Below are 13,430 nucleotides of genomic sequence, written 5' to 3'. Positions count from 1 at the left end.
TGCCCACATGAAGCTATTAAAGTAAAAAAATAAATAAAAAAAATAAATAAAAAAAAGACTGAACTGCAGCTTTAATGCAACACTTCATTTCATTAAAAATACCTTATCTGCAGCAGCATTCAAGAGAGATATCAGAGATTCACTGTATATAAACTAGCTGCTGCCAGTACCGGGTTTCTATTGTTTTGTTTTGTGTTTTCACCACTTTCCCAATATTATTTTAATATAAATCATTCAAATTAGCTTTAATGAAGACCTCATTAGAAGGAGGGTATGAGTGCAATCAGAGCAGTGATCTTTTCTCCTCGTAACTATTGTAAGTGCCCAGCCATAGATCCTTCAATATTTTCTATCGTGGACCTTAGTCCTCAGTAGCAGCAAAGACTTGGAAGTGAGATAGTAGATAGTGACGTCAATGGTTTTACCAGAGCCTGTCCAATGATCTCATCAATACCATTTGTTTTGTTGGCAAAGAAATTGGCGGTGGCCATTTTTTAATGATGGCAGACCCACCAACAAATATATATGGAAATAATGGAGTATATCTTGGGGCCTTACCACCACACCTAAGTCTGGGTCCCCGGTGGTGATAGCAGCGAGCGCCACTCACAACAGCACAGCCCTCCATGGGGCAGGCCTCAGTGGCTGTGTGTGTGGGCGCGCAAAGCGCTGTGACACGAATGCTGGCAGGGAAGACGTGGTGGCGTGCAGCCAATGGCAGGGCTGATATACCCCGTCATGACTGCGCCCCCCCCCCGTCATGGCCCCAACCCCCTCCCCCCTAGCTCTCCCCTACAGATCGCCGATCGTGGCTGTAGTCTCTGCACGCACCGCAATGCCGCCAGGCGCGCGTGCAGCAGGGAGGACTGGGGCCGGAGCCATATGCAGAACTCAGTGGCTTAATAAAAAATATTTTATTTTACTAAATATGTAAGTACGTGCTGATTAACCTAACTTAACGTCACGTTAAGGCTAATGGGCTTGTTGTATTTTAGCCAAAGTGGCCAATCAGGCAGTTTTCGGACGAAAATTCTCCATTGAGCTCAATAGAGATTTTCGGCTGAAAAGACCCCTAACATCCGCTTCGAAACTATAGAGAATTCTGAAATGCACACAACCTCTGCAAGCTCCGAACCCAAACCCACCACACCAACACTATTAAAGTATATGGCGGCGGCCATGGTGAGAGCGACAGCGCCGCAAACAAAAGGCCGTACCTCAATGAGTACGGCCATAGAGCGCACCAAAATGATTTGATTTTTGTCGTGCGACGACCGGGTCATGTGAGCGGTTCGGCCAATGAGGACGAACCAGCTCCGTGCCGTGAAGGCCACGCCCCCTCCCTCCCCCCCGTCGCATCTCCCCCTAGGCCACAAATTGCCTCTGCGGACGGCGAGCCCGACGCCACACGCTCCGTCGCGCGCCTAGTATAGCCTCGGTCTATCATTTGTCAGATTGGCTGTAGCATTGGGAATGTTTGTCTTTTAGAATTCTGCCCTTAAAGTCTGAGTGCATACACTGTACTGTATACAAACCCCACCTCAGCCCTATCATGGAGACTTAAGACTCTATTTCATATGCTAGGGAGTCACCTTTCCCATGCTGGAAAAGATTTCAGTCCCATTCATTTAAAAAGAGCTGAATTCTTCAACTTCACCGCATATTGCATATATGAACAAGGGCTTATTGTGAAAATGCTTTAGCCTCAGCAAATCTTTTTACAGAGAGCAACGGAGGTCTGTACCTCGGAAAGCAGGGGGTCCGTGAACCTGAAATTAATGCTGTTCAGCCTCGGAGACTCCCTGCTACAATCCTATGTACTAAAAATAAAAATAATATAAGATCAAAACTTCATTACCTTAGTGGCTAACCACTAAGGTAATAAAGCGGTTAAATTCCCCCTTTTGTTTCCCAAGGTACAGGCCCCAGTATGGGGTGCCGGTATCTCCTGTAAGTTTAAAGCTGCAGTTCAGTCTTTTTTTTTTTTTTTTAATTTTTTTTTTACTTCAATAGTTTCATGTGTGCAATCTCTAATTACCTAAAGAGCTGTATAGCTGCAGGTCAATTCGTTCTCCATGTATTGATAGGCGAAATTTGGTGACATAATTAGTGAAGGGATCTGTTTTTCTTCTGCTTCTGTCTCTCAGTGGAAGCTCATGAATATTCATGAGCACTCCTGCACTGACATGTGCTAGAGGTTGGGCAGGGCTGACAAAGGGGTGTGCCAGGGCTTGTGACAGGACATGAAGGGGCAGTGCTTTAGCAAATGGCTGTTAAAATAGAATACAAGAAAATTGGTCTTTCAAAGTTGTTTTTTTAAAAACAGAAAATGCTAAATTTATTTTTTCTTACTACAGAACTGATTTATTAAAAAAAACACACATGCAGGATATTGACTGAACTGCAGCTTTAAATGGCCTGGCCACGTGATTTTATGGATTCTGTTTCTTTGGGTGCAATGGAATGAATGAATTGTAATGTGATCAGTACTGTGCTACTGTGTCAATTTCAGGTGTTTAAAAACCAGAACACTAAAATGCCATTTTCTGCACTTGCGTCTTAAGTCGGTACGGTTGGAAGAAATCCCGCGCCATGACATGGGTATTCCGAGGTATACAACGCGTGAAGTGTAAGAATAATGGCTGCTGCATCTGTACCGGGACTTGATACGGAGGCCTGTACCTCGGGAAGCAGGGGGTCCCCGGACCTGAAATTAATGCGGTTCAGCTCCGGAGACCCCTTGCTTCAATCCAATGCACTAAAAATAATAATAAAAACAGCATGATCTGCTATAAGAGCTGTGCGGGGAGACACAGAGAGACAGAGACACTGCTTCTCTCTGCTTCACTTTTACCGACTAGTGGTAGCCCGGTAGGATTAGCGCAGCGCGAGTCCCATTCAGAAGCAGGAGCCGCCGCTGTGTTAATCCTTCTGGGAAATTCCCTCAGCGCTGGACCCGGCATCGTGCTCGGCTGTGATCGCGGCCGCGGTGCACCCGCTCCCCTGTGACGCACCGCGGGAAACTTGTAACCGCGTCACATCTGTACGGAGTTACAGGAGGTTACACATTTTTTATTGCCCGGTATAATTGTATACATACACGTTCTAGAATATAAAAATGCACACGTCGGCCGATTCCATTCTATTATCACTCCAAACGATGCACCATACATTACAAAGATTTTTCGCTGACCTATGTTCACCGAATACCTAATAATGATATGCACGTCTCCTTATTAGCAGGAATGTGGAAACGTACATTATTAAAGTATGCTGATTATCCCGGGCAGTATGGCTGTAGATCATTACAAGTGCATATGGGTGGCAGATGTGCTGTGGGTGTTAGAATTAGAAGCTACAGTACGTGCACAGCTTAACACGGACAATATCATTATAATTAGACATTTGTCCGGGGAGTTTCTGAAAGCCTCAGAAAATGAACCTGTCACAACAGCCTACAGGATCTGTATAAATAAGGAGTTCAACAAAGCAGTGATCATTTAGGCTAATGTTGATGTCTATTTAACAAGAAAAATTGGAGTGGGCAGTACGTGTTGAGTATGTTGCTTCTAATTAGATTTTTATAATATATGTGTTCTTTCTTTCCAATATTAGTGGAAGGCTGGCAATAAAAGTGGAATAGTAAAAAAAAAATGACACTTTTGCCTCTGCTCTATGATTTTATGGTAATGGATGCTAGATTTGCTTATTTAGGGAGAAGGAGCGGCTCAGTAAGTAAAGACACTGGCTGGCACTGAGAGTTTGAAGCAGGGGAGCCTGGTTCAATTCACGGTGTTGACTCCTTGTGACCTTGGGCCAGTCACTTTATCTCCCTGTGCCTCAGGCACCACACACACAGATTGTAAGCTCTACAGGGCAGGGACTTGTGCCTGCAAAATGTCTCTGTAAAGCGCTACGTAAAACTAGTAGCGCTATACAAGAACATGCCATTATTATTATTAAACTCTATATTTTTCAGGATTGAAGTGTTTCATTGTTTGATAAATAGAAATGGCAGCGTGTATTCTTTTTGGAGTTGTTACTGTAGGCCATGAAGATTGGATGATACCGGGTCATCATTATTGGGAAATCGAATATATCCTAGAAGTACAGCTCTGGTGCCTCGGTATCCAGCCCCCAAGGAGAAGGGGAGAGAATCAAGAGACACTAGGATATTAGCACATTCAGCAACTGTTTAGAGCAGGGGTGGGCAACTCCAGTCCTCATGGGCCACCAACAGGTCAGGTTTTCAGGATATTCCTGCTTCAGCACGGGTGACTCAATTAGTGGCTCAGTCATAGCATGACCTGTTGGTGATCCTTGAGGACTCTTAGAGTGTCAACAAGCTCATGAGATGGATGAATTGATGCTTCAAATAACCATATGTTTGATCGTTCCTAGGTTTAATTCTATGGCTTCATGAAAATTCAACTCAACTCCCAGATAACAAGTGTGATTCAGAGTGCCACGACTAGCATTGTTGTAGATCAATGAAGACAGAAAAGTCCCTCAAACACGGAGGGCTGCCACAAAGCTTGTGCCACTACTGGAAGAAGGGAATGACCTGTCTTATCGACATCAGTGATTGGATGAGCGAGTGAACGAAGTGAAGACCTCAACTAGACTTGGTGGTCCATCTGGGTGTTTTTTTATTTTGTTTGTGTTTTCTCTCCACAAGCCAAACGCCTTGACCGATTCTGATGACATTTTGAGGGTACCTTTCTGCCATCCTAACTTAGGCATGTATTATACTAAGCGCTAGCACGCGTGCGGGCACACAGCATTGCAGTGCACGTGGCACGAGTGTTGTGCCTAGAGTCCAAATGGTGACGCGCGCGGCTAGAAGGTGTGGGCATGACATCACAAGGGTAGGCCTCACTGTGGCTCATGGTGTCACGTGGCATGGCAGCCCCTCGAAAATAGAAATTTCTCTGCATTTCCACCAAGGTGCCACCCCAACGCTGTCTGCCGTGCACGCGCACATTAGCAGTGGAAGACAGGTGTTTTTCATTGCCGTGCGCGTGGCCACACGCGCACCAGCGCTTAGTATAATACCAGCCTTAGATGCACCAGAAGTTTCAACTAAATTGGTGCAGCTGGAATACATTTATTGTTTTTTTTCCAAGTGATAAAAAAATTAGACGGTATATCTTAACGACTAGATTCTTGATACAAAGCATTAAATGTATTATTTTGCAACATGTGACATTTTCATACAATGTGCTTGAACCGTTTCAGAGAAATTAAATCTTTAAAAAAAATATATATTCCACGGATTTCAAATTACTCTCTAAAATAAAAATAAAAATCCGAAACGGCGGATTTTACTTTTTGAGACCGATCCACAGACCAAAAGAACGGACCGATCCGAGGCGTAACAAGGTCCGCAAAAAAAAAATCACCTCTCTAGTCAATACTGTAAACATGGCTTCTTCTGAATAGTGACTGCACTTATTTCACTGTAAGAATGAGGACCCACAACACAGTTTCTCCTGCCTGCAATTCACATTGAGCAGTAAAATCTGTACTATTTTCCCGATCGATTGTACAGACAAAGACACCCTAATGTGATTGCCTCTGCACTCCAGATCTATATAACCGGCATTTCTACTTTGTAGTATTTCCAATTGAGCTACAGCACACGCTTCCATCATTCAATACGACTAATAGTGTTATGATCAAATAAATACCACTAGGGGTTAAGAACTAGCAAATCACCGAACTGAGAACTGCATTCTAAAGCTGCCAAGGAAGATGTTATTCACGTAAATAACCAGACTTATTAGCAGCTCTAGAAACATGATCATTATAGTTGGGGGAGTAGCAGCCTGTCTGCCGTTTGGTTCACCACTCAATGCCCACACAAGCTACAGTACTCCTAGATATTTTGCTAAGCGAGAAATGGGTGGTGATGAGACACTTTAGAAGGTGCTTGGAAGAGATGGAAATGGTCACAAATGAATCAGATTGGTTTAATTATTGCACTCCCTGCACAACTACAGCTCATCACTTTGACTTACTACAAGCCAGCAAAACATTGTTCTGAAAGGGACAAGGTGGGATCGGACGTCTTCGTAATTATCTAGTTATTAAAGTCTGAAATGTTGGATAAATTAACAGCCCTGGCTTTACCAAAGAAACTTTTCGTTTGAAAGATTTATGAAATACATTTTCCCTGTCACATAGCTTTTTTAATTCTACTGCACACGTTCTTCCCCAGTGTTGGAGCTGGAAGTCTTTGGTAAGATAAGTCTTTGGTAGATTGTCGGCTCAACTACCATTTAATGGGATGATTTGAGAACGTTTATATTCTGCATGGCTCTTAACCCGAGAACTCAGATCCGCATCTTCTTCACAGTTCTCCAGCACAAAGCAAATTGAGTGGTTTTGACAATAGCAGCCTGACCATTCAATCCAGCTTTTTAGTGTCAAAGGACTAAAAACAGCCATGATCCCACAAGTAAATTGGTTCTAATTTTGGGATAGTAATGATCAGGGTGTCTTCGTCCCAAAGTTCTTTGTAACCAAAGTGCAATGTGCCCTGTACTATAAGTCCCCTGTAAAAAGTAATTGAACTCATTACAATGTAACGTGTTCTATTTGGACAGGAAACGGTACTGTCGTATAAACTTTCGGACATGACTTATTGTGGCATTTCCTAACTGTCTCTGCTGTGCGTTTCCTGGTATATTCCACACCGCCACAACCAGAGTTAAGCTGGTGGCTCTTGTGATGTCCAGTGAGTATCGTCAATGTGTGGGTCGTTTCTGAAGAAGGTTGGTGAATGTGATCTGATCAGAAGAGAGGAGGATTTCACCTTGTGTTCACGTCATTGGGTGGCAGGTCGCGACCTTGAGCTCACTACACAAGTGTTCGCATTGTCATCATGCCCGAAACTGATAACACTCACGTGGACCTTCCTACACTCAAATGTTTACTGGTGCCACAGTTCTGTAGGTCAACAAAAATGTTAGAATATAGAATACAGAAAAAACATGAAACTACTAACTGAATGGTGCACAGAGGAATAGAGGTATGACGCCCCTCACAGAACATTAAGGGGCATAGTTACGGAGCTATGTCGGTGGCCAGTGGGCACTTTCACTTGTGCTTTGGTTTTATTTCTTTCCCCCCCCCCCCCCCCCAAAACATGATTTATATGGTTTGGGAGTTTAACCAAATTATGGAAAGAACCCCAAATAAGTAGCAACATGATCAAATAAACTGAACATTTTAAAACAATTAACAAAAAATATGTCGAGGAACACTTAGAGATGGGCACTTGGTCAGGTGTTCTGGTTTCTGTTTTGGCTCTAAACCATGTTGGGTTATTGGTTTTCGTTCTTAAAATCTTAAGTGATTTGGTTTTGGAATGTAAAGTTCTCGTAGATTCTGATTTCCCGAAACCTGGTTTTGCCCATGTCTACTAAGCGTTGCTGAACGGTATCGTATGGAGTGGCACTGCTTATGTAATTATGGCCTTTAAACTCCCACTCTCACCTCCGGAATACTTCTCACCACCCACAGCAGATCTCATCACAACTCACTTACTCTTCTCCCCCTACTAGTCTTGGCATCTTTGGGGAGCTAAATTATATATAAAAAGTCAATTTTGGAGCAAAGATTGTAAAAAGAGGGACAATGTCATAATTTCATCATGTGCCTCTCTGCACTCCAATTTTGCCTTGAGACCACTATTTAGTGATTTGGGGAGTATTTACAAGAGAAGCCAAGGAGAAGTTAGGAGATGAACAAATGAAGCATAGAGGACACAGACGACAATGACAATGCACGTACAGAGCTGTAATGGGAGTGTTTCCGTCTCAGCGGTTACACGTCTGTCCTGAATCAGTGCAGCTATATACGCTGAGCTGATTAGTGGGGAATGAAATTGCATTGATTGGTTATGTGCTTGCCTGCCAGAGATCCTCCCATCAGGTTTTAAAAGGATCAATCGCTTGCAGCAGCTAATTTATCTTGGCTTCCCATTTGATAAATAGCTACCGAACAAGAATCAAGGACTGGGACCAATCAATGGCTGATATACCTGTAACTTACCCTGCTTCATTTCAGTGACTGCAGCAAGTCAAAGTCTGAATTCAGCGACACTGCACAGGGTAACAAGCACTGCAAAGCGTGCTAAGCAGCATGTACTGGGCATGCAATAGACAAAGCACTCAGCCATGTAACACATTCTGTGTCATGTTTACTGGTTGTTTTATAATGTATTACATGCTTTATATATTAATCCCAGCACAGTCAGTGGCAGAAGATCTATCAATATTCCCTCTACCATTTTAACTGTAATTTAACCCCTTTGCAAGGAAGAGGTGCTTATCTAAAAAGATTACACCAAGTTTGGCAGATAATTGTTATGCAGATACAGCTAAATAACAATAAAGATGCAACCTTTTCGACATCTCATTCTTCTATACAGTACTTCCACATATCATTATACTAGGTGGGTCTGGTACCTCCTCTAATAACCACTCTCTCAAATACCAAACTGACTCATGCCAGTGTAGTGTCTAGTCGTAAACAGTACAAGCAAGCACTGTACCTTTAAGAGAATGACTGAGGTAAACAGGACACATGGTAGCCATCTTGTAAAGTGGAGGAGTTCTAACCTGCTCTTGTTGCAGTTAGACACAGCTCTATGCAGCTCCTGAGGCAAATCACTAAATACTCTGCTATGTTAAATAAATACGTTTCTTTCATACTTACCTTTCTAGCAAGTGGGCTTGGAAGAAAGTAATGAAGTGTTTCAGTATAACCGAGAATAGTCCAGCCGGGGAAAATGCCTTCTAAATATTAATTTGACTCCAAAAACGTCCATTGCGCCCGATTATACAGAGCCGTTATGGTTTCAATACAGAAGCCAACTATAGGATGTTTCGTAGGAAAATATTTTTATAGAGACACTTGGCTATGACTTGTCCATTGTCCGGTGATCTTGAGTTGTGTTTAGTTGTAACTTACAGATGTATCAAGTCTTACCGCGGTCAAAGGATCAAAAGTTCTCATAAGCCTTAGGCAAGACGGCTCCTGCCACCACATGTCACTCCCGACAATCTAAGCCACAACAATGGCACACACTTTACCTGCTACCTCCAAAAGTGCTAACGCACTGCAGAACATTACTGGAGGAAATCCTGCTGTAAAGCAGATTTTTGTCCCTAATAAATTCATGCTCTCGTCCAGCAGCGGATTTGAAATTCCGCCGCCCCTAGGCACTTAGCTGTTGCAGCCGCCTCCTTGCTGCCGCCCCCCCCCCTACTTCTGAACTGCAGAGTCAAATGACGACGCGGATGGCACGAAGACATGGTAACGTGACATGATTTGACGCTGCGACGTCACGTTGCCATGACAAGACGCCATGTTGGTGACGTCCGCTGCGTAATTTCACACTGTGGTTCAGAAAGAGAAGGAGGGCGGCAGCTGTAATAGTTAAGTGACTTCCCATCAGGTCCGAGAGCGCGACACAAATATATGGGGGTGGACATTTTTGCGACCCTAGGCCCGGACCTAACGGGCCTAATGGGAAACCCTCCGCTGCTCTCGTCCTATAACACTGCCCTTTCCCTTACTAAGCAAACCTACTTTTCTTTTTCTTCACTCATACAAACTCTGTCCTCCAACCCTCAACGCCCATTTGCCACCTTTCACTCCCTTCCCCACCCAACTACACCTGCACACCCATCTACCTTCATGGCCTGAGGCCTCGCCACCTACAGTATGTCACAGTCAATTAGTCAATCAGATATGACATCTCTTCATGTCAATCTCCACACGCAATACCTACCTCCCCTCGCACAACTAAATCCACACTAAGCTCATTTCCCCCTGTTACAGAGGATGAGGTCTCAACGCTCCTTTCATCATCTCATCCTACAACCTTGGTCATATTCCTTCACATCTTCTCAGCTCCCTCTCTGGCATACTAAGCCCCACCCTAACACAGTTTTACCTCACCTCTCTCCCACCTTCAGCACATTCCCATCTTCTTTTAAACATGCACTCATCACGCCCATTCTAAAGAAACCCTCACTTGACCCAGCCTCCCCCTCTAACTACCACCCTCTCGTCTTCCCTTTCCCTCCAAGCTACTTGTATACAACCAACTGACGCACTTTCTCTCCTCCAACTCCCTACGTGACTCTTTGCAATCTGGTTTCCATCCTATACACTCCACCGAGACAGCACTAACAAATGTGGCTAATGACCAACTCACAGCTAAGTCTAAGGGTCCCTTCTCCTTACTTATTCTCCTGGATCTCTCTGTTGCCTTCAACACTGTTGATCACTCCCTTCTCCTGAACACTCTTCACTCTGTTGGACTCTGTAACACAGCCTTCTCATGTTTCACGTCCTATCCAACCACTTGTTCTCTGGTGTCTACTCCGATTCCCTCCCTCTCTCTGTTGGGGTCCCACAAGACTCTGTCCTTGGCCCTGTGCTCTTCTCACTCTATACACTGGCGACACACTTTATTCGAGCTTGGCTAGTCCCACGAATTCGGGTATACCCGGGTGTATTGAGGTTTGTGACTGTTTTCTGCCCGAGTACATTGAGTTATTTTTCAGGCAGGGATTGAAGCATTTTATTCCCGCTGGCTGCAATACTGCACAGTATATATATATACACTGCATTACAATTCATGAATTTATGCCATCTGGTAGACACGCGAAGCATTGCAGCCTATTAAATCCTAATCATCCTCATTTAACAGATCAGCCGCCCATCAGCCAGGCATGAACCCAGGCTGGGAAGGCAAATGCAACGGGGCTTGTCAGAGGTGAGGAGCGGCGCATTCCAGGTATCTGCCAGGTACATACCGGGTATTTGCTCGAATAAAGTGTGTCGGTGCAGTACCTCCTCTCTTGGTGAACGAATACAATCTTCTAGCTTTCATTATTATCTCTATGTCGATGACACCCAAATTTACCTCTAATCCCCTGGCCTTCCCCTCTCTCCTGTCCAGTGTCAAGAACTGTGTCTCCGCAAACTCCTCCGGATGTCCCACCATTACCTGCAACTTAACATGTCTAAACCAGAACTAATACTCTTTCCTCCTTCCACTGCCACCCCAACACCCAAACTCACTGTCAATAACACCACAATCTCATCAACACCTCAAGCCCATTGTCTAGGGGTCATCCTTGACTCATTTCTCCTCCATTCCTCATTTTCAGTCTCTCACAAAGTCCTGTCGTCTCCAACTCCGAAATATCGATAAGAGACGCCCTTTTCTCACCCATGATGCCACTAAAATCCTAATTCACTCACTTATCTTGTCCCGCCTGGACAACTGCAACCTTCTCCTAGTTGGCATTCCCATTATCCGCCTCTCCCAACTCCAATCCATCCAAAACGCTGCTGCCAGATTCATCTACCTCACTCACTGCTCCACATCTGCAGCTTCACTATGCAAACCCCAACACTGGCTTCCCATATCCTCTACAATCAAATGTTAAACCGCAGCTCTGACTTACAAAGGTCTCAACGACGTTTCCCCACCTTACATCTCAGCCCTCATCCCCAAATCCATACCTAAACATCCCCTTCGTTCTGTCCGGACATCTGCCTTTCCTCCTGCTTTATTACAGTACCTCCTCTCACTCCCGCCTACAAGACTTCTCCCGTGCTGCCCCATCTCTCTCTCTCTCTGGAATTCCCTACCAGGCACCATCAGACTCTCCCCCAGCATTCAGACATTTAAAATCTACTCAAAAACTCACCTTTTCAAGAAAGCCTACTCGCCTTGCCTCTAACATCCAAATCACCCCCTCCAATGCCATAGGGACCAGCTGCACGGCTTACACCGATTTCCACGCTATGTAACACCCCCCCTAACATTCCCACCCTCAAATCTTAATGGTGTACTCCATCCCACAATGAGCAGCCACTTTAGCTTTTTGCTTCATCAATGTCCCTCATTCCCTCTGTAAGCTCTCACGTTGGGTTGGGAACCACTGACCTATATGAACACGTGTGTTTATGAATGTTACCAGCACCTTTAATGCTAGTTAATACAAGAAATAACACAGAGACTGCATTAAAGAGATGACACAAGTTAGCATTGTTTTCAAAGGAGCCGCAGTATGTCTTGCAATAAGTATCTCGGTAGCATCAACGCGAGCACAGATAATGTCTGCTACATCTGTACTTCCCCCATGTCTCTCCTGCTGGCCAAGATTCAAATCTACAGTACCATTGCCCCTTTACTGGAGGAGATTTAAATGTATAGTATTCTAAAAAGTTGACAGCCGGGAAAAAAAAAAAATGAATGTGGCATGTCAAATTAAGGCTGCACCGGCTATAAACCGCTGGATTCAAAGCAACATCTCGCCCTGACAGGTATTTCATGAGCAGCTCCGGCTACTTAGCAGTTTGTCATGTGAAATGATGTTGGGATAAAATAATTGTGAGTGACTGGCGGAGTCGAGAAGAAAATCCTTGAGCCGCTCCAGGCAGTGGAGTTGTCCGTCATCATACAATTACACTAACAGCCTATTACATGCGTCTGCTCAACAATTAACAGGTACAATTTCACATTCCCAGCCATCAGCACGTATTAGTTCTCAATTATTATCTAACCTTCTGGGTTGTTTTTTTTGTTGAAAGGGTTAACACAGCAAATAAAAAACAAGAAAAAACAAATGATTTGCTGGTTCCATCTGCAAATACACTGTAGGTGTTCAATACCAAGTTACACTATAAATGCTGAGGAATAATTTAGTATTGGTTATTTGGGGCGTGCTGGATGCTACATTGTGTTTTATGGATGTATCTATAGAATGAGGAAGAAGTATCTGCCATAGCATTTTAAGCACCAAGGAGAAATCCCCGGGAGCCTGATTGCTATAGAAAGCTTCTCTTCTTGCTGTTGCACTGCTGCCTTAACTAGGCTACGAGTGATCTCTCCTGTCACGTTTCAGACATGCCCAAGAGTGGGACAGAGGGGGAAACAGCAATGTGCAGAATGAAGTGGCCCCTTCCTACCTTCACACATGGCGCGATCCCAAAGGAGTGGTTGTCAGCCATCTGGTGCAAGTGCAGCTCGGACCTGGATAGAGTGAAGACAGATTACAATTACACCGTGCCTTGGAGTACAAACATGTTGGACTTATGTACAGAATCAAGCTCTAAAAACACGGTTATACTCAACATTTTTATAGGTGCAATACCGCCAAAGAAGAAGCTAAGTCCATTACTGTTAAAGCAGCAATCTGCGCCTGCTGGCTGAACATAAACAGCAAAATTTACTAGACGCTTTTCACATGAATGGCCCTAGTGGGCCATATTTACTAAGCAGTGTTACTCCATAAGACTCCTTCCATGCCGGAAGACACAGACCATTCATCGTCCATGCTGGAAGGTGTCGTGCAGTAGCGCTGCTTACTAAATTTGCCTTTTCAACAGCAGGTATA

The 13,430-nt window shown here is 44.2% G+C and overlaps 1 protein-coding gene across 4 annotated transcripts in view; it reads right to left on the bottom strand.

Annotated features, from left to right (window-relative positions):
- Nucleotides 1-13,430, bottom strand: part of MYO18B (myosin XVIIIB) — a 345,583-nt gene that overhangs the window by 270,543 nt on the left and 61,610 nt on the right. For all 4 annotated transcript variants that reach the window (XM_075568959.1, XM_075568956.1, XM_075568957.1 and 1 more), the window contains one exon: nt 13,003-13,066. In XM_075568959.1, the coding sequence (XP_075425074.1) occupies nt 13,003-13,066 (64 nt within the window). The remainder of the gene's footprint in view (nt 1-13,002; nt 13,067-13,430) is intronic.

This window comes from Ascaphus truei, chromosome 13 (genome assembly GCF_040206685.1).
Source record: "Ascaphus truei isolate aAscTru1 chromosome 13, aAscTru1.hap1, whole genome shotgun sequence".
Taxonomy (NCBI): domain Eukaryota; kingdom Metazoa; phylum Chordata; class Amphibia; order Anura; family Ascaphidae; genus Ascaphus; species Ascaphus truei.
Note: the sequence above shows the minus strand (reverse complement) of the source record. Positions and strands in the feature narration are given on the sequence as shown.